Source organism: Danio aesculapii, chromosome 6, assembly GCF_903798145.1.
Source record: "Danio aesculapii chromosome 6, fDanAes4.1, whole genome shotgun sequence".
NCBI lineage: Eukaryota > Metazoa > Chordata > Actinopteri > Cypriniformes > Danionidae > Danio > Danio aesculapii.
Window position 1 is genome coordinate 63,235,499 of NC_079440.1, and position 25,382 is coordinate 63,260,880.

The 25,382-nt window shown below is 45.4% G+C and overlaps 1 protein-coding gene across 2 annotated transcripts in view; it reads left to right on the plus strand.

The window, feature by feature from the left end:
• Positions 1–4,357: 4,357 nt before the first annotated feature.
• Positions 4,358–25,382, plus strand: part of kdm6al (lysine (K)-specific demethylase 6A, like) — a 38,186-nt gene continuing 17,161 nt past the window's right edge. The window contains exons 1-13 of one of the 2 annotated variants that reach the window (XM_056460713.1): positions 4,358–5,203; positions 5,377–5,440; positions 15,099–15,207; positions 15,405–15,454; positions 15,647–15,705; positions 15,853–15,973; positions 16,051–16,105; positions 17,330–17,364; positions 17,578–17,671; positions 18,204–18,330; positions 18,478–18,576; positions 19,164–19,383; positions 19,710–19,844. In XM_056460713.1, coding sequence (XP_056316688.1) covers positions 5,043–5,203; positions 5,377–5,440; positions 15,099–15,207; positions 15,405–15,454; positions 15,647–15,705; positions 15,853–15,973; positions 16,051–16,105; positions 17,330–17,364; positions 17,578–17,671; positions 18,204–18,330; positions 18,478–18,576; positions 19,164–19,383; positions 19,710–19,844 — 1,329 coding nt within the window. In that variant the 5' untranslated portion in view covers positions 4,358–5,042. The remainder of the gene's footprint in view (positions 5,204–5,376; positions 5,441–15,098; positions 15,208–15,404; positions 15,455–15,646; positions 15,706–15,852; positions 15,974–16,050; positions 16,106–17,329; positions 17,365–17,577; positions 17,672–18,203; positions 18,331–18,477; positions 18,577–19,163; positions 19,384–19,709; positions 19,845–25,382) is intronic. The other variant, XM_056460714.1, reaches the window with a different exon arrangement.

Consider the following 25,382-nt stretch of genomic DNA (forward strand, 5'->3'; position numbering starts at 1 on the left):
ACTGTCCCTTTATATCAGCTGATGGTTATATTTGGCTCATACAGCAGGTAAAGCCTGCCTAAAACACCCCAAACTCTTCAACTGAACTTGTCCATTTTCCTCAGAGTTCAGCATTTCTCTGTACATCACACATCAAGACTGCGCTGATAACGTCTGCGTCTCCATATTAGAGATGTTATTAGAAATGTTCCAGCAGGAGACGCTCAGCCAGAGCACACCGACAGAGACTGATGGAGGAGCACAGAAGCTGCTGAATGTTAACAGGAATCAAGTGCACTGAACTGAGGGCGCTCTCTAGTGTTGTTTTATTGGTTTGTGACACGCTCAGGCCTCTGTTTGCTGATTTTATGACCCTACTGAAACTCCTGGACTCTCTGGAGAGATGAGCTCGTCACATTTAGTGCAACTGGTGAAACGATGCAGCCCACATGAGCGTCAGCCGAGCTGGAGACCCACAGCTCCACTGCAGACACATGAGCTGCGGCCTGGATCACAGATTCAGAATGAACCCTGTAGTCAAGAGTTGTGCCAGATTACCTGATGATGACTTCCTCAGAGGACGCACTGAAGGATGGATCCATTTGTATTGATCAGCAGTTTCTCCTCATCGGCTTTAATGAAGCGTCTCCATGATCTCAGGTGTGGTCTCATTACCTTTTCCTTCAGGCGTCTCTTGGCTGTGATTGGCTCTCTGCAACACTCAATCATCTGAGCCTGTAACAGCAGAAACCCTCCACTGATGGTTGCAGCAGGTAACAGCACACCTGTGGCGGAACACCTTTAGCCAAATATCCCACAGAAGAGTGTACCTTACCTTCACCGTTCCTCTCTGGTGGGATGATTTTCCCATTCCCCCACACACTGAACACTCACCACAGCTAAACCCCTCATCATCTGTTCCCAGATCACCTGAGCCTCCTTTACTCCAGCATTCTCTGAGCACTAACTTCCTTTAAATAATCAGCACTTCCTGTGTGTACCCCCTCGCCGTGTTGCTGTCTCCTCGACTGCAGGCTGATATATAACTGGCCTCATGTCCTGCTGTGGGTACGCTAGTGCTAATCACTTCCCTCATGTTTAAAGGTGAGCTGCTTCACGGTGTGTTGAAATATCTTTAGACACTGAAGTGTTTTTATTATTGGAGCGTTCAACAAGAGCACAAAATATACAGGACTGGTGTAAATCCTGTAACAGCAGAACAAAAGATTATAGCAGGGGTGAAATGAAGTACAATAATCACCTTAAATCACAGTGCTGTATACAGGACACACAGAATCCAGTCCTCTGGGTGTTCTAGAGAAGAGATAACCCTGTGAGATTCAGTGTTATTGATGTTAAAGCTGCTGGAGCTCGAGACGCTGTTCAAATAATATTTCAAATCTTTACAAAAAATAAGACAAAGGGGCTTTACAGATGAAAATAAGCATCTGTGTATTAATACTTCTGCTAGTGAAACAGATATATTAATTAGGAAATAAATTTACTTCATCAACATCATAAAAACCAAATCAAACATCCCTGTGTGAGCAAGAAAAATGATCTAAGAGAGAGACACACATGAATAAACTAAATTATAAGCAAAAGATCTTAACATGGGCACTTTCCCAAAGAATATGATCCACAGATTCATCTATTAGTCCACAAAATAAACGAGGATAAAGTGGATGTAGCAGAAGGACACTTCTTTAATCTGATCTGTGATTAAACATGTAAAGACCACACCATCTTCCCATGAATATCATGAAATAAATCATTCCAGTGAAGTCTGACATGAGGACTAGAGCAGTGTTTCCCAACCCTGTTCCTGGAGGCACACCAACAGTTCATGTTTTGGATGTCTCCCTCATCTGACCCATTAACTTCAGGTGTTGGAGTCTCTTCTGATGTTCTGATGAGTCGTTTCAGGTGTGTTTGATTAGGGAGAGAATTAAAATGTGTACTGTTAGTGTGCCTTCAGGAACAGGGTTGGGAAACTCTGGACTAGAGGATCTATCATTCTGAAACAGATGCTGAATCTCTCCATTTCTGAGAGAAGGCTTAAGCTGAAACTCATTTTCCAATCAGTGAAGTAAAGTAAAGAACAGAATCAAGAGTTTTAAAGGGGAATAGCTCCACTGGGAACTGACTACAGCAAACACTCGTGGGGTTATAGGAATACAGTCTTTACTCAAGAACTCTGAAGAAAGTAAATGACCATTATTATTCAAAAGTTGACAAACTAAGCAAATGTTGTTCATATTAGGAAAAATAGATTTATTTTATAACACATATCATGGTTATTCCAGTACTTAAGTAATTAATTCCAGTAATTAATACTTGCTTATGGAAATTGGATAATTTAATAGTAAGTTTAGAAATATTATAATTACATACAAAAGAGGGAGACCACCAACTCTGGGGATAATATACTTGTTAATCTCATTCCAAAGGGAATCAGGATCATTCAAAAACTGCCTCAACCAATTTATCTTGAAAGTATTATTCATAGAAGACTGTCTATAATAACAGATTTATATAGTTATTATATAGTTATATAGTGTCTTCTGTTCTTCCAAAGAAAGTCCAAAAGCCTTCAATCAACCTCAGCACAGAAAGACTGGTTCACAAACAGCGAGAGAGCAGGATATGCTACTCGAAATACCCTCCGCTTTGGAAAGGCGAGCGCTCTCTCTTTAGAGATGAGGCCCTTTGGAGCCAGGAATTACATTTTTTGTTTTGGTTTTGGCAATTACTGGGTCAATTTAATGTACCTCTAATATTGTCATCTTTGCAAATAGTCATACTTAAGTAGCATACTTGAGATTTAACAGGGATGTTATAAAGAAAAGAGGCCGAGCAGGACTTTACAGCAAGCAGCTCACATTTATCTAAAATTAAAGTTAAGCCAAAAGATAACAACATTTGAATATAATTAATAGCATGAGGGTCTGTCATTCCTCCTACAGGAAGAGAGTGGTGTCGTCTGCTAATTGGCTTATGAGGAAATGTTTATCAGCTACATTAATACCTTGTAGACTACTGTTAGGGTTATACTGCGAATAAGAGGTAAGAGATGCTATTACAAAAAGGTAAGGCGAGACTGCCCGCCCTGGCGAACTCCTCTAAACACTTCAAATCCAGATTCGAGATTAATAGAGCAGGTAGCAGGTATATTTTTATAACGTGCGGACGGACTTACAAAAGCAATCACCAAAGTTAAACCTGTGCAATGACTAGAATAAAACTGCTCAAGAGAATCAAAAGCTTTATAATCCGAGACAGATATCATTACAGATGTGTGTTTGAGGGCTGAAACCTGTCTGTGTTTCATCTGTGATTGTCCCAGCACACCTTTAAGCCTATTGGCCAATAGTAATGCTAATATTTTGAGTCACAATTTAAGAGGCAAATTGGACACCAGTTATCTGTAAAGGACGTCTTTCATTGGTTTGGGAATTGCAGTAAGCCTTGTGATAATGTTGAAGGAGTGCTTCAAATTCAGTGCTTTCTAAAAACATTTCAAGTAAAACAGGTGCTGAATCTTGAGCAAACATGTTGTAAAATTCAGCCGTCAGCCCATCAGTTCCTGGAGATTTATTATTTTTAAGGACTTCAATAGACTCCATTGGACTCTGAAGTGTTTATAATGTATGTGTGTGAACATGCGCAGACCAGAGCTCATTAATATTCATGATTCTTCCAAATAAGGTCAAAGCTGAGGTAAAGTATGGGAAATTCAGATGAGAAGGGGCGGGGCGTGTTGAGTAGTCCCTCCTCTTTTATAAAATAGCCAATAACAGCAGCAGTATTGTAAGTTCTGGCACATATAAAGCTCTTTGTGGTGTATCCCGCTGTGGACAGGAGCTCTGTGGCGGCTCTACTCTCCTGCTGGCCTTCACCTTTCCTTTAATAATAATGACACTAACCCTAAACACTTCTCTCCGCGTGAGGGATTTGAGTTTCAGTGTGTTTAAGACATAACTGAACATGAACCATTAATTAGCTGGCTCATTTAAATATGCATGGATATTCATGAGGTGATTTGCATTGGCTAGTTAGGGCTGAGCAGTGTGTGAGAGGCAGGTAGCCCGTGCTTTACTCAAGGAAACTGCAGAGGTGTGTGTGTGCGCGAGGGTTCATGAGGTTTTATCGCTTCAGGAACTCTAGTAAGTGACGCAGAGCCTCCAGGGCCGAGGCGAGTTCATCTTCAGATCGGTTAAAGGACGGAGCAGAATCAAACCGGAGACTTTACGGTGTTTATCTTCTTTCGGCTGCTGCTGCTGCTCCGCCATTTTGGGCGCTGTGTGACGTCACACGTCAGGTGGTGTTGACAGCTGCGGGAGTCGCGCCGCCTTCAGCCACGTCAATGTTTTAGACGGTATTCGGTGAATCCGGTTCAAGTGTCCGCGTTTCCCGGTGAATATAGGAGTTCGCGTTGCTGCGTGTCCTGCTGCCAGGAGCCGAACTGAACTCAGATCAGTGAATATCTGACTGTCAAACTTTCCCGCACTCGCGGAGCTTCAGCGCGCTCGCTGTCACCCGATTTCCCTAATTTATGGAAGTCACGCCCCTTTATTTGCATTTCATAACAGCGCAGCCGCGCCGCCGGTGTCTGTGATCGCGCGATGCTCCGCGGCGGCAGAGCGACCGTCGCCGGATCCACATTACCGACAGCACCGGAGCGCGGCGCTTCTGGACCAGCTGGTGACGCTTTCCAGCTCCGAGCTGCGATTGGTCGCTGAGCCCCGGAGGGCGTGTCCTGGGCGACGGCGTGGGTTCGCCTGTGTGACACAATTACAACAACTTTAATCTGGCGGCGGACAGTAACTTTCACCTTGTTTTACCGCGTTCGGTGTTTCTGAGAGCGATCGGCCGCGGAGGCACCGGGCCGCGGAGCGCACTTTATTCCCACTAAACAATGTGAGAAACGCGCCACCGGAGGGCCGACTCACTTCGCACGGGGCTTGAGGAACCGACGCGCGGTTTACGAGGGAAAAGTTGGCTTTTATTGTGGCTTTTGGACGCTCGGAGCTCGCCTGCGCTCCACTGCACGGCGCGGTTCCATGAAGCCGTGCCGAGTGTCGGTGGCCGCCGCCGCTGCTCGACGCCTCAGCGCTGCTGGTGATGAGGAGAAGAAAATGGCGGCGGGAAAAGCGAGTGAACCCGAGGAGGAATCACCGCGGCTGAGCGCGCAGGAGAGCGACACTCTGGCCCGCGTCGACAGGTCGGAACCGCCGCTTACCGGAGCCCGCGAGCGGCTTCTGTGCTTTTGATAGTTTGTGGGTGTGAGGAGTGTGTGTCTCTGTGTGTGTGTGTATGCATGGTGTGGATGTGTGTGTGTGTTGGTCAGAGAGTTGATCCGCAGCGCTGTGTGTGTGTGTTTGTGTCTGTTTGCAGCTCTCTGTTCGGATATCAGCGGCTTCATGAAGATGGCGCCAGCATGAAGGCCCTGCTCGTGAAGGTAAAGATGCGCGTTAAAAAACAACAACACCTCACACACACTCACACACACACGCAGTGCAGAATGACAGTCAGTGGCGGTGTTTGTGCGGGTGTGAGGGCTGCTCCTTTCCGCGGACTCGAGCACCGGCTGACCCGCCGCGCGGCTCCTCCTCTGCGGGCACTGGAGCTCCCGACCGCGGCGCTGCGCTCTCTCTACGGCGGGTGTCACTCCAGCAGGCTCCCGGTGATGGGCAGGAGCGGCCAGGCCTCGGTGTTTGAGTTCGGTCTGTATTTCCTCCGGAGCTCCTTTACCGGGTGGCTCGCTCGGGTTTGGCCGCCGGTAATGGCTGCTCGGGCGGCCCAAGATGGCGGGGCGGGCCGGGGGAGAACCGGAATGCAGAAACCGGAGGAAATAACGAGCAGAACTGCGACTGACCGCATTCCGAGCTCCGGGGACCCGCCTGGGTCTCAAACACCTGAGAGGGAGTGGACAAGGGCCACAGTTACCTGTAGTGAACACTATTAAGGGGACAACGGCCACAGCGACCTGTAGTGCACACCAGAGAGGGGACAAACGCTTCAGTGGTCTTTAGTCTACACTAGACAGTGAATAAAGAACACAGCGACCTGCAGTGGACACTAGAAAGTGAATCAAGGCGATAGAGACCTGTAGTGGACACTAGAGAGTGAAGAGTTTGCTGTGATGTCAGACTCGTGACTGATATCTGATCAGCTGTATTGATCATGCCCGATACTGCCTTCAGTCCGTCACCTGCTCTGTGTTTGATCACTTTTGCTCTGCCTGTCTGACCAGCTCTACTTGTGTGTGTGTGTGTGTGTGTGTGTGTGTGTGTGTGTGCGCGTGTGTGTGTGTGTGTGTGTGAGAGAGAGAGAGAGACTGTGAAAACATTCTGACATCTTTTTATTGTGGACAAACTCATTTCAGAATCTGTGTGTTCCACTGAAGGCCCGAAAAGCCCAGACAGGTGTGTGTGTGTGTGTGTGTGTGTGTGTGTGTGTGTGTGTGTGTGTGTGTGTGTGAGGCAGCAGCAGGACAGTAATGAGCACAGAATGGTGTGTTTTGCTGGATTCCTCCTCCGCTGTGTGTGTTCTTCAGTCTGCTCTCGGCTGTGTTCTCATTGGTTCATCAGTTATTTTCAGTGTTCTTGATTATTTTGATTGGTGGTTCACTGTAATCTGCTCTGGCCTGGTGTTAATAGTGAAGCGGTGCCCGAGTCCAACTGTAGAGTACTGAAATGTTCTCCAGACAGGTGTGTGTGTGTGTGTGTGTGTGTGTGTGTGTGTGGTGCTCCTTCAGCACGGTGTTATTGAGGCTCGTGTCATCAGTGGTGCTGTCAAAGCTTGAGCTTACAGAGGCGTGACCCCATCATCAGTGCAGCTCTGCTCCTGTGCTGCAGGTGGCGCTGCTGTCAGGTGAGCAGGGGCACGCTTCACCTGGACCAGCAGAAAGGCTGCAGTGGGCAGAGCGGGCTGGTTCTGCTGTTGGTTGTGAGTGTTGGGGATTCTTCATGTTGTGGAGGTCTACAGCTGCTGCTCAGGGTTTGCTGGTCAGTGAATGTCTCATGATGTGTTCATGCTCAGTCATATATCCTGATGACGGATCCATCACGTTAGGGCTCGGACATTAATCGAACAACTCAGGAAATCCACATTTCCATCTGATTTTTCCAGGTGGATTTTATCGATTATTTAGTCTACCGTGTGTGGAGTCACGTGGCCGCGCTCTGTTCATGCAGATTTATACTGATTTGTATGGAGAGTATGCGTATGGTCCAGCGCAGTCTTGGTGCGGTCGCATACCCACACACCTCTCAAATAATGTAACGCATTTGGAAGTGGAGGAGCTGATTTGTGTTTACCTCATGATTAAAGCTGCTGCACGTCTGCTGGTTCCTGCCTCTGATCGAGCGAGTGGTGGAAACTCGACACAGAGGGACATGAACACCTACTGCCCACTAGTGTTCAGCAGAGTTACTGCAGAGCAACACAAACAGCACACAGAAGGATATCAATGCACGACTACACACAATGCAGACGCCGTGGGTCACGCCGGTCACTCTGCAGATGAGTAACACCTTTTAAAGTCTGAGGCGGATTGAAGCTGCGCTCACACTGGGCTTTGTGTGTGTGAAATTCTGTCGTGCGTCGCAGTGTAAAGGGGCGGGATTAAACAAGATGATTAGACATTAATAAAGTGAGCGATTGCTCCATGCTTTACATGTCTGTCCAGAGAGGTCCTATTCTGATCCTCGATTCATCTCACGCAGTCAAGTGATGCGATTTCACAGGTCAGAGTTCACCAAGCTTGAACTTTGCACCGCAGCAACCTGCGAAACTTGACGCATGACCCTGCGTTTCCGGTCTGACACATTGGCGTGCGTATGAATGGAAGTCTATGGGAGGAAAAGCCCAGTGTGACCGCAGCTTCATTCTTCTGCTGCCACGTCTGATCTCTGGTCAGGTAGGACGATGGACCCATTCTTGAACCTTAATTTGCACTAAATTGATGATGATTGTGCGCTGCGCGGAGGTGCTTTGAGACGGCATATCTTCCATTACATTCAAATTATTATTGACAATGAAACATTTGTTTACAGAAGATGCAAGAAATGCTCTGTTTAAACGATTATTTACAGGATATTCGAGAGTTATTTCAGTTCCAGATGCTGCTTATTTTCTACTTTTAATATGAAAAACACAAAATTATTTAGTTTCCAAAAGTGCAAATGATTTATTTTCATGTTTTATAAGACAAACCCGACTGCTGGTTTTAGGTGTCGTGTGTTTAGTTTCATTTGTTCAGCATTGATGCGCAATAAATCATCCTAGATAGTAGATGTGCGTGTTTCCTTCAATTATCCTAAAATACAGTAATGCACCCTTCATTCAGAACATCTGTCATTAATAAGTGAGCATATTTACTGTACACTTGTCTGTGAATTATGAGGACAATATATAAATAATATAATGGTTCATTAATCATGATCGAGTTCAAATCTTTAATTAATCGAGATTTAGATTTTAGGCTTAATCGTCCAGCTCTACATCATAATTCATAATCGGCAATATTTCAGCGACGGGTCGTTCTTGAAGAGTTCATTCACTTTGAGCGAATCTTTAATGTGTCTCATGAACGATGAGTCGACTCGGGGTGTGATTCGTTCGTTGGCGCGTGCACACGTTGCACATGTGGAGGAGAAGATCAGCTCATGATTCAAGCTGAAGGACAGAAGCCGATCATACACAAGAAGAGCTGATCCGCTCAGCTCTCCAGTCCTCGGTTTCTACATGATGGACGGACGTGTGTGTGTGTGTGTGTGTGTGTGTGTGTGTGTGTGTGTGTGTGTGTGTGTGTCACGAGAACCAGCGAATCAAACCTGAAGCTGAGCTGATCTCAGACAGAACAGCAGAATGATCAGGCATTATTTTCTCGTTCTAGTTCTGGCTTGTGTGTCGTGTGGACCCTGTGCAGGTGCGTTTAGAAGCAACTCAGAACATTTTAATGATATTTTGAGCGATTTATCGAATGAAATAACTCAAAGATTCGCTGATCTCACTCAACAAGACTGAGTCGGTGAAATGATTGAACTTTCCGTCACTAGATTATTGAAAATGATCAGATCAGATGACCAAGAGGATTGGGAGAGGTGTTATTCCCCTGTAGATAAGGCTGCTGTTACATCTCTCCGTTTAAAAGATCATCAAGTCTCACAAATATTAAATCTCTGATATTCTCTGAGTACAAGCGCTGTTAAACACACTGCACCTCATGCAGGTGTATTATAGGCTACAGGTGTGTGTGTGTGTGTGTGTGTGTGTGTTGTGGTTGACCATGGCTTTTCTCTGTCTGTCATCATCAGTGCATCCCTCAGCTCTCAGTGCTCTGTCAGACTGTACAGTCGTGGAGAACGGTTCTATCATGATTAGAGAGATTACTCTGTGATGCAGCAGAACTGGCTGTTCACCGGGATTTATCAGAACTTCACTGGTGTGATGTGTGATAGAACTAAAAGTGGTTGTCCAAGTTGCAGGACTGAAGAAGCGGGCTGTGTGAAACATCTTGTGTTCTGTCTGAATGGGACTCTGGGTTCTGTCCTCTGCAGGTGAATGACTGTTCTGGTTCTGCTGCTCTTGGGTTCCTGTACATTACCTCTAGAGATGCGTTCCGTTGCTCTACCTTTCCCTCGCTGAGGTTTGATCTGTTTCAGCACCTGTGGCTCTACACCTTCATTCTCCTCTGTGTTGATTTCTGAGCACTCCCTGACCCCTGAGCTCTGCATATACAGATGACAGTGTGAAGCAGTGTGTTTGCTGCTGTTAGTCCAGGGTTCGGACGGCTGCTGGAAATGGGTTTTTTAATATCGTGTTGTCAAGGTTAGAAAAGTGCAGGGATTCACCGATCCTGATTATTTGGATCAGATATTCTCTGTCAGATATTCAATCATTCTCTGTTCATTTACTATTCAAACTGCACAAATCAAAACTCTCTCCAAGACTATTAGTTCCTGTTAGCTTAAATAATCAGTGGAGAAATGATTTAGTGTTGTGTTAAACGGCTTCATGTTGACCTGCAGCAGCAGATGAATGCTGTTTCTACATCATGTTGTGCTGTGTCTGTTAGATCAGCAGATGGCTTTCACAACACTGGAGTAGAGAAGGTTATTACCTGTAGGCCTGTTTGAAACTTTAAAAGAGAAAAGGCTCAATAATACACTGGACAGATCCTCAACACTCTGATTTCTCTCCTTTGAGCTGCTGTTTTGGAAGTGTCTGCAGATACCGGAGGGCTGCGCGCTGTGTCTCAGTGATGCATCACGTGCTTCATACAGGCACCGGCTGCGCAGACGTAACATGCGCCGCATGCATTCTTACAATACGTTTCTGTTCTCTCATCCTTCCGACTGAGTTTATTCTTACGAGGGGAACACTTTCAGTGCTGTGAATAGTTTATAAAGCCTGGCTCATTGTGGCCAGAGTAGTTGATGAAATGAATTAAAGTGAAACTGACAGCGCGATATGGATTGTCATTAACAGAAAATGATTTGGTCTAATATAGGCTAGTCTGAAACTGAATATTTCACTCTCATTATATTTATATCAGTATTTTATTGAACAGACCTGTTTGTGTTTTGATGCTGAAGCATATAGACAGGCCTTATGAAGTTTCTCCGTCTCACTCACAGCGAGATTTGGCAAGGGATTATTAAGTAAGGGTTAGGGTTAGGCCTCAGACGGTTTAGTCTGCATCAAACCTGCAGGACCATATCAGGCATTGGTCTGGTTATTCCACCATTGATTAGTGTCAGTAGTGGAGATATTATTAGAGGATATATTATTGAGTTAATCACCAGAACTGCAGAAACAAACAAAAGTAATGACACCGTATCAGGATCGGACCTGTATCTGTCGATACTCAGAATTCTGGTATCGAGATAGAGTCTGTTACAAAAAAAGGTATCGGTGCATCCCTAGAAAAGTGCCTGGATTTTGGACTTGAATCTGCTTGCATTTGAAACCGCAGGGCTGGAAATTGTGACTGTTTTGGGTGCATATGTGCCTGAATTTGATCTATGCAAACTCAAAATATATTTGGGAGTATTTGTTAATAAAATAATAAAATTGTTGCCCTGCGAGCAGTTTTCCCTTTACAATGTTCCTCACATGCGTGTGTATTTAGGAGACGTTCACGCAGAATGCATCTTTGCATCTAAAACTCCAAACGCAGCACTCGGAAATAGTTTAAAACAGTCGTCATGCCAACTTGCTGCAGTAAACAAATCCCCCAGTGCCCACCCCGCCTTAAAGCTCTTCTGATTGGCCCACTGCTCTTGAACTGAACGCAATTGGACTGGTAATATCAGCTGTCAATCACTGAGTTCAGAAGACCGAGAGCTACAGCCGTGAAAATGTAAAGGTCTGGATCTGAGAGAATGACAATAACACTGACAGATTGTGTTAGAAGCCACCGAAAGCTACTGTAATGGCACATCTGATCAGGGAGTTTGCAGGTAACAGTGTTTACCACACATTTTAAGCACGAGATGTTTTATTTAATCGTCATGATGTTGTCAGTCGCGTAACTGCAGCGTGTTCACCATCGCAACGGGGCTTGCATTCAGATTAAACCAATATTGCAGCTAGGGCTGGGTATCGTTCCAAAATTTTCGATACCGATACCCTGAATTCGATACCGGTTCCGAATGATACTTTTTTCGATACTTTTATTTTAAGAATTATATTTCAACAAGATTATTTTTTCAGGATGTTCGTGACCCTTTTCACAGCAGGCGTATCTCTAAGACCAATAAACAAAGGAACAAAAGCACAAAATGAACAGTGTAGTTAACACAATATATTAGTGCAAACCGTTTTAATAAAGTTCAAGCAGTTTTAAGTCAATCAGTTTTAAGTATTTATGAGGCTTACTGCTGCTTAAAGGTTTAGTTCACCCCAAATTGAAATTCTGTCATTAGTTATCTACAAATGAAGATATTTTGGATTTAATCCAAGAGCTTTCTGATCCTCCCATGAATAAATCATTGAATAAAGTTATTTTTGTTTACTTTGCGCACAGAAGTATTCTTGCAGCTTCATATAATTATGATTGAACCACTTATATCGCATGTTTTTGGTTCCTTTCCAGGCATTGAAAAATGCCTATCCAGTAAATCTAATCTTTCTCCACAGTAGAAAAAGGCAGCAAACCTTTAACAATAAAATGTGTAACGGCCCTGTGGCATTCATCTTTCCTTTCTTTGTTCATTTGTACTGTTTCTGCCAGTGTAAATGGATTATCACTTGATGGTCTCCTAATTCCAGGGTCAGCAGGAGCAGAGACTATAACATTAATGTGAAGAAAACATGAAAGCTAAACTGTTAATGCAGCCAAGGATAAGGACATTTATATAAGATGAGTTTAATGTGAGGTAAACTTCATCATTTACTGTTAACCTTAAAGCATTTTAGTATCAACTTAGCCAGGTATTTAAAGCCATGGAGACAGTACATACCGTTACACAGCGTACGTTAGGTCAAAAAGGATGAATAAATTTACCCTGCGCAAACTTAAGCCCCGTTTACACTGTCAGGTCTTGATGCCCAATTCCGTATACATATGATACTGCCTATATCAGATTTTTTCGTCTGTCCGTTTACACGTTCTTTTAATTGTGACCCATATCCAATTCATGACTTTACACTTGCCGTTCAATTTACGATGCATGCATAAACGCGGGTTTTCACATATGTGCCACACTAGCCACGATGGAAGAAACTGTTTTGTTTATAGCTCTGTGAAGCGTAATATAAGCAGTGAATGGTTCAGTCCAGATTTTCCCCCACGCAGTTTACGTAATGGTATGGCCCTGATGTGTGCGTGTGTGTGTGTGTAGATGAAGATGTAGCCTTTGCCTGTGTGCGCACTGGTGTTGTTGGAGAGAATAAAGTGAGTGACTTTATACACTCGTAGCCCGCAGTGAGTGTATTAATAGCGACAAAAAGCAAAAGTTACAACACGAAGTTCGCCCAACTTTAAAATGATTTTGAGGCGGAGGAGGTGGGAAAGGGCTGTCATCACAGCTTGCCCTTATGGTTTATATGCTGTATGATATCCTCCATCATTCAGAGGAATGTGTGAGAGAGATCTCAGGTCTGGTGGGAGCACATTGTGGCGACTGACCACTTTCCTCCATGTTTCCTCTGTTGTTGTTGTTTACCGTGTCGGAATCTCCCCACACGCTCTTCCTTCTACATCATTAAACCGCGGAGAAGCACCACATTGTCACAAGTTAATGATGAGAACAGAACGCCTCAATAAATCCGATCTGCCTGTTTACATGACAGTCGCATTGTCACATATCTGATTTATATCTGATTTATTTCCACATATGAAGGAGATCTGAAACCGATCCGATCTGTGTCACATATGAGCAAAAATCGGAATTGTGTCACATTTATCTGCAGTGTAAACGGGGCCTTAAACTTTAACAGTACACAAGCAGGAAGTGCTGAAAGTTACCTGATTTTGTATGTCTGTTTGACAATTCGACAAGCTCTGCGCGAGTGGGCGTAACCGCTGTAAACTGCTGATTTTCAAGACAGTCTCGCCGCAGCGCAGCCAATCAGCAGCATTTGATCAGGGCCCGTTAAGGATGCAGGTTTTCTCCAAGTGGTGCTCACTGACGTTGACAAGATTATACCCTTGGGTATTGAAATTTGGTACCGAACGAAAATGATTTTTTCAATACTCAATAGTATCGAGACGATTCGGTCGGTGCTTAAAGTATGGAACTCGATACCCAGCACTAGCTGCAGCTCATGAAAGACCCGGACTGCTATTAAGAATGATGTATGGAAATAAGAAGTTCTATGTCAGTATCTATCTCCGCTGTTGGGCTTTTTAAACAGCACTCTGGATTTACATGTGGAAAAGGAGATCCAGCATATATAAAGATGGTTTGGCGTGGTGCTTCGCTGCTGGAGGTTGAGGTTGTAAGAGCCCTGTTAGTCTGATCAGCTCAGTACATCAGTGTGATGGAGACTGTAATCCCCTTTCTGTTCTTCATGTGTTCAGAGTAATCCGAGTACTGCAGCAGTGTAATTCAGCAGTTTATTATTGTATAGTGGAGTCGTATGATTAGGTGACGTGTGACGGGTCAGCCACAGCTCTGCTTCTGATGGATATCTGCTGTTGATTGATCATAGCTCTATCCGAGCCCGCTGCTGCTGTTCTGTTGTTCACATGCAGCTCTTGCGCTCTTCTAGAAGCGTCTCCTGCACACATGAAGATCTCCATCACGTCATTATGAGCAAGTGTGTGAGGACGCCTTCGTGTGTGTGTGTGTGTGTCTGAAAACAGTGCTGAAGTCTGTTACTCTGCTTTATAGATGTGCGCTTGTGCAGGAGCCTCTGCTCTGTAACTCCACCCACTGCCAGCGTAGCCAGTTATATTTCAGCATCCTGGGTTGCCAGATCAATATTACACATGTAAACATTAGCTGACCAGCAGTGTGTGTGCTGACACTTGCACTGAAATACCCAGCTCATCTACTAGGGGTCAGCTCAGTGTGTGTGTGTGTGTGTGTGTGTGTGTGTGTGTGTGTGTGTGTGTGTGTGTGTGTGTGTGTGTGTGTGTGTGTGTGTGTGTGTGTGTGTGTGTGTGTGTGTGTGTTGGTTCGACTCCTAAGTGTGTGTTATGGTGCTCAGGAGGCCTACAGGATCATCTGTGTGTGTGTGTGTGTGTTCTGAGAGACCATGTTAGCCGATGACTGTGGGAATGCTGACCGGTGTCACTCAGCACTGAACCAGAATAACCGTGACCTGTGTGTGAGATCTGCTGCACATGTGTGTAGCATGCGAATGTGCGGGTCAGTGTGTGTGTTAATGCAGTTTGACGCAGAAAATTTGACGTGTGTGTGTGTGTGTGTGTGTGTGTGTGTGTGTGCGTGCATCAAACATGATATCATGCTCTGATCATGAGTGTCCGGCTGGTGGTTTCTGGATGAAGTCCCCCCTGCAGCAGCCGTGTGCTCAGCCTGTACAGTAGTGTCTGAATCGCACTACATGGCCGCCGTGTCTACTGTACGGATAAGAGGGGGCTCTTCTGACTGCTGGAACAGGTTGCTGTGTGTTTGTCATGAGTGTGTGTTGTCACACAGGCCGTTCGCTGCTACGAGTCTCTCATCCTGAAAGCTGAAGGGAAAGTGGATCCTGAGTTCTTCTGCCAGCTGGGTCATTTCAACCTGTTGCTGGAGGAGTATCCGAAAGGTACACACACACACACACACACACACACACACACACACACACACACACACACACACACACATATATATGTATACATGCATACAGTTACACATGCGCATACATACACACATGAGACCGTATGTACAGGAGCTCTTCTTAGCGCACACACACACACACACACACACACACACACTCACTCACCTGTGTCTGTGTTGCAGCGTTGTCAGCGTACCAGCGGTACTACAGTTTACAGCCAGACTACTGGAAGGTGAGCAGCTGACCAATGACAGCATTAGTGTGTGTGTATGTGTATATTTATGTGTGTGCGTGTGTGTGTGTGTGCGTGTTAGAGGGTTGCAGTGGTTGTTGTGTGTGTATTATCCACTGTTTCAGACGTGTGTTGTTGTTGTTCTGGTTAATGGAGTGTGTCTGACCGCTCCTCTTCCTCCTCTTCCTCCAGAACGCTGCGTTTCTCTACGGCCTCGGGATGGTGTACTTCCATTACAATGCGTTTCAGTGGTGAGTGTGTTCACTGCCGCGTGCTCGCATGTGTGCTGATTTTGGGAGACCACGTTAGACAGGTTTACTGCTGGCTGTGTGTGTGTGCGTGCGTTTGTGTGTTGTTCAGACGGCTGTGTGTGTAATGAGTGTGTGTGTTTCTCTCAGGGCGATCAAGGCGTTTCAGGAAGTGCTGTACATCGACCCCGGTTTCTCTCGCGCTAAAGAGATTCATCTACGCCTCGGCCTGATGTTCAAAGTCAACACGGACTACGAGTCCAGCTTAAAGGTAACGCACAGAACTGTGTGTGTGTGTGTGTGTGTGTGTGTGTCAGTGGTGAATATCATGTTGTTCTCTTCTTTCAGCACTTTCAGCTGGCGCTCATCGACTCCAGCCGCTGCACTTTGTCCAAAGCGGAGAGTAAGTCCTGCAGTCTCTCTCACACGCGCACACACACACACACACATACACACACACACACACACATGGCTCTTTTCGCACTGCTATTAGTCACTTCATTCATTCCTAAACTCCTGTCCAATGACTAATAAATATGGACGACTCGACAGCGCCTTTTCCCACTGAACACTTTGAAGGCAAAACCCCTCGTGACGGGTCCCTAAACACTGCTGAAACAGGGTGTCCTCGGGGTCTTAAAGTATTAAAAGTTAATAATCAATTATGAGAAAAGGTCTTAAGTTTTTATGAGGTCTTAAACTTTGTTCAATGGTTGTCCAGAGTGTTGGACTCCAAAAAGGGCATAAATATATTTATTTTCCTCGATTGTTTGGGCCCGGTGTGTCCAAGCTCCCCTGACTGGGTGATTTAATGTCATTTGCGTCAAACGCAGGAAGGTGATGTGACGCTCCCCACATAGCGAAACCATAGAGCGGGGCTATTCAATTGGCGGCCCACGGGCTGAACTTGGCCCATGAGGCGAATTGTTCCGGCCCTCCAAATAGTGTGACGTACATCAAAAATAAATTTAGTTCAGTCAAAAAACAGCCGCTATAGTGGCTCAGCAAACTAATGAAACCTGATGAAGCCCTGACCTTACTGAATAAACAGATCCAGCAGATCCTGTAGGTCAGAGAGTAGTTTACTGCTCAACAACTCATTTTACCATGGTGAAATAACACACAAGTGGAATAATAACACTTCAATCTCCTCCTGAAGCTCCGACGCTCTGTTTAGAGGAGCTGTCAATCACAGCTGTCAATCATGAAGCCACGCCCCGTTTCTACAGCATTACAGTGCTGGCTAAAACACAGAGTTTCCAGAGATGAAGATCTGCAGCTCCATCAGCTGACCAGAACCATCTTTCAGCACATTTTACTGGAGGTCTGATTCATGCTTTTATTTGGGCTCCTTCATTAACATGGAGGAGGCGGGCTTTATGACTGGTACTGCAGCCGGGACCTTCACTCATAAGCAGGCGTGTGGCACACTTACTCCTGATGCCTGCAATCGGTTGCCTTAGAAACTCCAGTGGCAGCTTTAGTGTTTGATGTGCTCTCTCTGTCTCACACACACACACACACACACACACACACGCACAGTGTCCTCCGTCAGTCGGGCGGCAGTAGCTGTGTGTGCAGGATCTGTTTTCTCTGCTGAATCGTGTCTCTGTGTTTGTGTCTGCAGTTCAGTTCCACATCGCACACCTGTATGAGATTCAGGTGAGTCCTCCACCACACCTGCCCTGCTCATCATCATCATCATCATCATCCCTTTAATGTTATGTGTGTGTTTGATCTCCCCTTGTGTGTGTGGTTCTGCTAATGTGTGAGATGATGTTTGAGCTCTGAGGGATGCTGAGCGTCCGGCTGCTGTTGCCATAGTAACCGGAGAGAGTGCTCTGATTGGCTGATGCTCTGTTTTTGTCCTCACAGAAGAGACATCGAGCGGCCAAAGAGGCGTACGAGAGTCTGCTGCAGACGGAGGACCTGCAGACGCCGGTGCGAGCCGCTGCGCTCCAACAGCTGGGTAAGAGACACACACACACACACACACACACACACACACACACACACACACACACACACACACTGCACGTCTCTGGAGTGTCACTGCTGTGGGTGCTTCTGCCTGTTCTGCAGTGCTGAAGATGCAGAGCTTCATTATAAACCTGAAGATCGTGTGTGTGTGTGTGTGTGTGTGTGTGTGTGTGTGTGTGTGTGTGTGTGTGTGTGTGTGTGTGTGTGTGTGTGTGTGTGTGTGTGTGTGTGTGTCTCAGATATGCTTGTTCGCTCTCCTCTTGGTAGTGTTGGTGTGTATTCAGGGCTGTGTTCTGCTAACGTCACCTGCTGGAGATGAAGGCATCAGTGCACACACACACACACACACACAGGCCACGTTATCCTTATGCTGCACTGTTATTGCTGTTATAGATGCATGTTCTCTGTGTAAACGCGCCACAGGTTTGTGGTGTTTCTCTGAGTGTGTGTTTATCACAGAGGTGTGTGTGTGTGTGTGTGTGTGTGTGTGTGTGTGTGTGTGTGTGTGTGTGTGTCTGAAGGCTGGATGCACCATACAGTGGAGCAGCTGGGAGATAAAGCCAACAAGGACAGCTACGCCATCCAGTGTCTGCAGAAGAGTCTCGAAGCCGACCCAAACTCCGGCCAGTCCTGGTACTTCCTTGGCAGGTGGGTCGTGCGTGTGTGTGTGTCTGCATGTCTGTTTCTGTATTTGTGTGTGTGCTCAGATCTTTACTCAGGTGTGCGTGTGTGTGTCTGTGTGTGTGTGTGTGTGTGTGTCTGTGTGTGTGTGTGTGTGCGTGCGTGCTCCTCCAGGTGTTACTCCAGTATTGGGAAGGTCCAGGATGCCTTCATCTCCTACAGGCAGTCCATCGACAAATCAGAGGCCAGCGCCGACACCTGGTGCTCCATAGGGTGTGTACACCTGAGGAAGAGGAGGAGGATGATGTTCAGCCATCCTCATGTCTCCTCGTTAATCCTCAGTGCTTTTCTTGTAGTAATATTCAGAGTGTGTGTGTGTGTGTGTGTGTGTGTGATCAGTGAGTGAATAGCGGGAGGCAGGACGAGGGCCGCTGCTCCCTATAGCCTGTCCACCTCTGAATCTTGCTTATGTGGTGATAAACTAGCAGAGCGCTGTTAAGCTTTAATTAGCGTCTCTTCATGAAGCCGTTACACAGTCAGACTGGAGCACACTCACCTGCTCATGCAGTTAATTAATAATGAAGGAGTTAATGATTCTTGTACATCTCTATAGAGTGTGCTGCTCCGTCAGATACTCGCTTGTGTCACTATAGATTTGATTAGTGTATTTATTATTGTCAGTGATGTGTAGGTGTGTTTACAGCAGATGATGATTGACTGAGGTGAGATTATTCAGAGGAGATGATCAGTAACGCATCGCTTCATCATTGATCAATAACTGACCAATTTAATAGATTCCTATGAGTATTAGTGAGTGATGCACACACACACAAGTGACTGCTGTGTGTGTGTGCGCGCAGTGTGCTGTACCAGCAGCAGAACCAGCCCATGGATGCGCTGCAGGCCTATATCTGCGCGGTGCAGCTGGACCACAGTCACGCCGCCGCCTGGATGGACCTCGGCACGCTGTACGAGTCCTGCAACCAGCCGCACGACGCCATCAAGTGCTACATCAACGCCACACGCAGCAAATCCTGCAGCAACACTGCTGCGCTCGCCGCACGCATCAAATACCTGCAGGTGAGACACACACACACACACACACACACACACACACACACAGAGAGACGCACAGAAACACACACACACAGAACAGAGCGCGCTCCCCTCACTACATGTTCATTTGTTCAGAGTTAGTTTGTGTCCGATTTCTTCCACCTTCATTGTGTGTGTGTGTCTGTGTCTGTGTGTGTGTCTGTGTCTGTGTCTGTGTGTGTGTGTGTGTGTGTGTGTGTGTGTGTAATGATCATGCAGACAGATATACTGTGCATTAGCTGAGGGCCCTGTAAATCAGTCTGCTGCTGCGCTCCATGGCTGTTGACCTCTCTCTCTCACGCGTTTTCCAGGCTCAGTTGTGTGAGCTCCATCACTATAGTCTGCAGGCTAAAAGTAAAACACTTCCTAGTATTGAGGAAGCCTGGAGCCTCCCAATCCCAGCAGAGCTCACGTCCAGACAGGGTGTCCAGAGCACAGGCCCGCAGGTGAGCCCAGATAGACACACACACACACACACACACCTCCAAGACCTGCCCCGCACACACACACACACACTCACACACGCTATCGCTCTGGAGAAACCACGCTCCTGCTTGGTGCTCCGCACGAATTGGATTGGACAAACTTTACGTGTGTGTGTGTGTGTGTGTGTGTGTGTGTGTGTGTGTGTGTGTGTGTGTGTGTGTGTGTGTGTGTGGGTGTGGGTGTGTGTGAGAGAGTCGATCAGTAGCGTGGTTTCTGTACGTGTGTGAGCTCCAGTAATGTAGCGCTGCACAATCACACCCCTGGGTCAAAAATGAGCCGAACGTGTGTGTGTGTGTGTGTGTGTGTGTGTGTGTGTGTTGATCAGGGCTGGGTATCAGTTTATGCTAATATATTTAGAAATAAGTGCAGGATTTGATCTGAAATCGTCCCCTAGACCCTTAATAGTGCACTATATAAGGGAGCAGCCCATTTCTAGTGGACATCCTGAAGTGCGCTTAATCAATCCCACAGTGCACTGCAGTAATGAGTCTACAGCCATGTTATGCCGCAGTCACACTTGAGTTTGCGCTTGTGGAGTTGTGAAAAGGGGCGGGGTTACACAAGATGATCAGATAGTAATAAAGCGAGTGATTGGTCCATATTTTCAGTTCCTGTCCAGAGAGGTTGTGTTTTGATCCTCAGTTGGTCTCACGCAGTCATGTGATGCGATTTCAGAGCTCATCAAGCTTGAACTTTACATCACAGCGACCTGCGAAACCTGTCACAGGTGCTTGTGTTTCTGTCTGACCTGTTTGCGTGCGTATGAATGGAAGTCTGGGGAGAAAAGTGCAGTGTGAGCTGCATCCTCTCTGCAGTCTGACTTTGACCAGGTTCAGTGCTGAGCTGCTGCTGCTGTTTCCATCTGAACAGTGGAGTAACGGCTTCACCACGCCTGATTAATGTAGCGCTGCTCAAGCATCCTCATCCTCATTTGATCAGCAGTCCTTTAAGAGCTGAGTGGATGTGTTGTAGTGAGTTTTTCAGACACGTCCTCATATTTAGCATGGTGTCCGCTGGGATTATGAGGAAATGAAGGCTCTTAAAAGCTGTTAAAGTCTTAATCACATGTTTATGAGCTCTTAAATTTTGTTCAACTGTTGTCCAAAGTGTTTGACTCTAATAAAGCCTAGATACATTTATTTTCCTCCTAATATTAACATTGGTGTGCTCGATCCATGCGAGCGGCCAAGCTCCTCCGTCTGGGTGATGTCACGTACTAACGACAAACACAGGAAGGTGATGTGACTCTCCACATGTGGCGAAACCATAGAGCCAATCAGACGGCAAAATGGGAAAGTGTCTCTGAAAACGACCACATCATTAATTCTTTAAGCTTTGCTTCTTCCAGCGTATCTGAGTTCTGTTGTCAGTCGTGCTCCATTGATTTGTTTTTGTTTATGAGTTATTGAACATTTTTCCATTTGACATCAGAAAACCCTTCTAGAAATAATAATAAAAACATATAAATACAAAACCCCAATAATAAACACATGAAAATAATCAATAAAGCCAAATTACACACACAATGCAGGGCAGATCTCTATATTTAGGCAATAATCTCAATGCTACAATTGGAGTAATGAAAGATTACTAAAGGGCTAGCAAGGGTGCTCCGTCTAGATCCCACATCAGAAGAGAGACCGGTTCAAATCTGGACAGATGTTCTGTTACGGCTGTGAAGGGAGGATCTAATCTTCTCTAGTTTTACTAAATACTAAACATCTTTCAGCCACCGTACATGTGAGAGTAGCTGAGGGCTCTTCCAGTTTAATTAAATCACACGCCTAATAAGCACAGGAAGAAGGCCAGGAAGTTTCAGAAGTAAGCGGGTAATGTCGAATTATCAACACCAAACAGGCCAATAATGGGTGATGGAGATAGAGGAAATACTGAGAGCCCAACATGAGGAAAGAGCTGGACATGTCCAAAACATATGGGTTCAAGTACCTAAACCCCAATGACACCTATCACGCTCCGGGTCAATAGTTGGGTCAGTGCGTGCGAGCCTGCATTTCCAGCAGTGTACTCGGTGAACCCCTTTACACTGAATGAGGCAGTGAGGTGGGCATATAGATGAGGAATGAACCCTGTCCAGAGCTGCTTCCCATGGATCTTGGTCTATTCAATATTGCCATTGATTAATTTAACGACAGCTGTTTATTAAGTTAAAGGTTTGATACTGATTAGAACATGAAGAGGCGACGAGCTCTGAACTATTCTGAGAAGCTCTTTAAAGGTGTTGAAGGTACCTTTAGTACTCCTGATATACCCTGATCAGGAGTGTAGTGATGTTCTGCAGATATTTCAGCTTTAAGCTCTTTCTTTATTTTCCTAAGAGCGCTCATCAGTCTTCATCGTCTCTCAGAGCTGTTCAGCAAGCTGTGTAGAGCATCATGATGAAGACGAGCGCGGCTCTCCACTACAGTCACTGGTGTACAATAAGACAGACGTGTGTGTGTGATGTCTACCTGTACACAAGAGCGCAGCTCTTGGGGGATTTCAGTCATATTCTGTCTGTGTGTGTCTGTGTGTGTGTGTGTGTGTGTGTGTGTAGTTGCCCAGCCTTCGTGCACATGCAGAGCACCTCATTCTTCACCCAGAGCTGTGTGTGCTGTAGATTCTAGTCTGTGTGTCCTCTAGTGCTGCAGTTACACACACAACACTGATGCCGTCTAACTGTAGTTATAGCTGAGCGTGTGTGTGTGTGTGTGTGTGTGTGTGTGTGTGTGTGTGTGTGTGTGTGTGTGTGCTCTCGCTCATCATGTGTGCGTTTTGTTTTTGCATCTGTCCTCTCAGATTCACCTGTCATTGCTCTAGGCTTCCTCTGTGTTACAGTCGGCAAGTAATCGTCTGATCTCCTGGTGCGTGCGTGCGTGTGAGAGAGCAGGGGATGAGCAGTGGAGGCTGTAGCTGATCATCAGTATTAACTCCTCCAGTGTTCCTCCAGCAGAGCTGCAGTCTAGTTTTCATTGAGCATCAGATATTTCAGTCACTGAAGCGCAGTCAGACGTCCACATAATGTGTGTGTTCTGCTTTTTTCTGTTGGTCGAAAGAAACTTACCTTACAATACTACAGAGCCTTCATTTCTTCTGAAGTTGGCAAACCTTCAACATCTGCAGGAGATCAAATGATTATTGTCCACACTTTATTATTATTATTATTATTATTATTATTATTAATTGATATTCTTATTCATATTTTATATATAATTATTATTATTGTTGTTATTATTATTGTAAACTTATATTATTATTGTTCTTATTATTATTAATATACTTATTATTATTATTATTATTATTATTATTGATAATGTTGTTGTTCTTCTTCTTATTTTTATTATCATTATTATTAGTAGTATTCTTATTATTCTCATCATTATTAATATTATTATTATTATTATTATTAGTATTAGTATTATTATTAATGGAGTCTATATTTGATGGGAAGCTGTGGTCTGTATGGCAGCTCCAGTGTCTCCGCACACAGACAGTGTGGCTGTAAACTTGATCATAAATTAAATGCGGACTGGGTTTACCTAATAAGCGAGGTAAGCAGCCACTCGGGCCCCCAATTAATACCTAGAAGTATAAATTAGACTTCTAAATTATATATAATATGGTTTTCTGTCATATTTTGTATGATGAGGGTCTAACAAATGCAATTATTATGCAAATTTGTCCCCCAGCCCCATCATAGAGCGGTCCAGCAGTCACAGCAGATGAAGGTTTAGTGCTGAACGCGCAATATTTCACTTATTATGTTCAGATTCAAGGAAAAAATTGGAAATGAAGATTGAGCGAAATAAGAGGAGAGCAAAATAAACACATCACTGAATGAGCTGAGCAGTCCAGCACTCAAAACACCCGATTTAGTCTTAAAAATGAAGTTTATTCATTATTTTCTGTTCATTATTTTTCATTTTGAGGAAAAAAACAGCACAAATGAGGAGTTCAGATGAGGAGTTCAGATGAGGAGTTCAGATGAGGAGTTCAGATGAGGAGTTCAGATGAGGAGTTCAGATGAGGAGTTCAGATGAGGAGTTCAGATGAGGAGTTCAGATGAGGAGTTCAGATGAGGAGTTCAGATGAGGAGTTCAGATGAGGAGTTCAGATGAAGAGTTCAGATGAGGAGTTCAGATGAGGAGTTCAGATGAGGAGTTCAGATGAGGAGTTCAGATGAGCAGTTCAGATGAGCAGTTCAGATGAGGAGTTCAGATGGGGAGTTCAGATGAGGAGTTCAGATGAGGAGTTCAGATGAGGAGTTCAGATGAGCAGTTCAGATGAGCAGTTCAGATGAGGAGTTCAGATGGAGAGTTCAGATGGAGAGTTCAGATGAAGAGTTCAGATGAGGAGTTCAGATGAGGAGTTCAGATGAGGAGTTCAGATGAGGAGTTCAGATGAGGAGTTCAGATGAGGAGTTCAGATGAGGAGTTCAGATGAGGAGTTCAGATGAGGAGTTCAGATGAGGAGTTCAGATGAGGAGTTCAGATGAGGAGTTCAGATGAGGAGTTCAGATGAGCAGTTCAGATGAGGAGTTCAGATGAGGAGTTCAGATGAGGAGTTCAGATGAGGAGTTCAGATGAGGAGTTCAGATGAGGAGTTCAGATGAGGAGTTCAGATGGGGAGTTCAGATGAGGAGTTCAGATGAGGAGTTCAGATGAGGAGTTCAGATGAGGAGTTCAGATGAGGAGTTCAGATGGAGAGTTCAGATGGAGAGTTCAGATGGAGAGTTCAGATGGAGAGTTCAGATGAGGAGTTCAGATGAGGAGTTCAGATGAGGAGTTCAGATGGAGAGTTCAGATGGAGAGTTCAGATGGAGAGTTCAGATGAGGAGTTCAGATGAGGAGTTCAGATGGAGAGTTCAGATGGAGAGTTCAGATGGAGAGTTCAGATGGAGAGTTCAGATGAGGAGTTCAGATGGAGAGTTCAGATGGAGAGTTCAGATGGAGAGTTCAGATGGGGAGTTCAGATGAGGAGTTCAGATGGAGAGTTCAGATGAGGAGTTCAGATGAGGAGTTCAGATGAGGAGTTCAGATGAGGAGTTCAGATGAGGAGTTCAGATGAGCAGTTCAGATGAGGAGTTCAGATGAGGAGTTCAGATGAGGAGTTCAGATGAGGAGTTCAGATGAGGAGTTCAGATGAGCAGTTCAGATGAGGAGTTCAGATGGGGAGTTCAGATGAGGAGTTCAGATGAGGAGTTCAGATGAGCAGTTCAGATGAGCAGTTCAGATGAGGAGTTCAGATGAGGAGTTCAGATGAGGAGTTCAGATGAGGAGTTCAGATGAGGAGTTCAGATGAGGAGTTCAGATGGGGAGTTCAGATGAGGAGTTCAGATGAGGAGTTCAGATGAGGAGTTCAGATGAGGAGTTCAGATGAGGAGTTCAGATGAGGAGTTCAGATGAGGAGTTCAGATGGAGAGTTCAGATGGAGAGTTCAGATGAGGAGTTCAGATGGAGAGTTCAGATGGAGAGTTCAGATGGGGAGTTCAGATGGGGAGT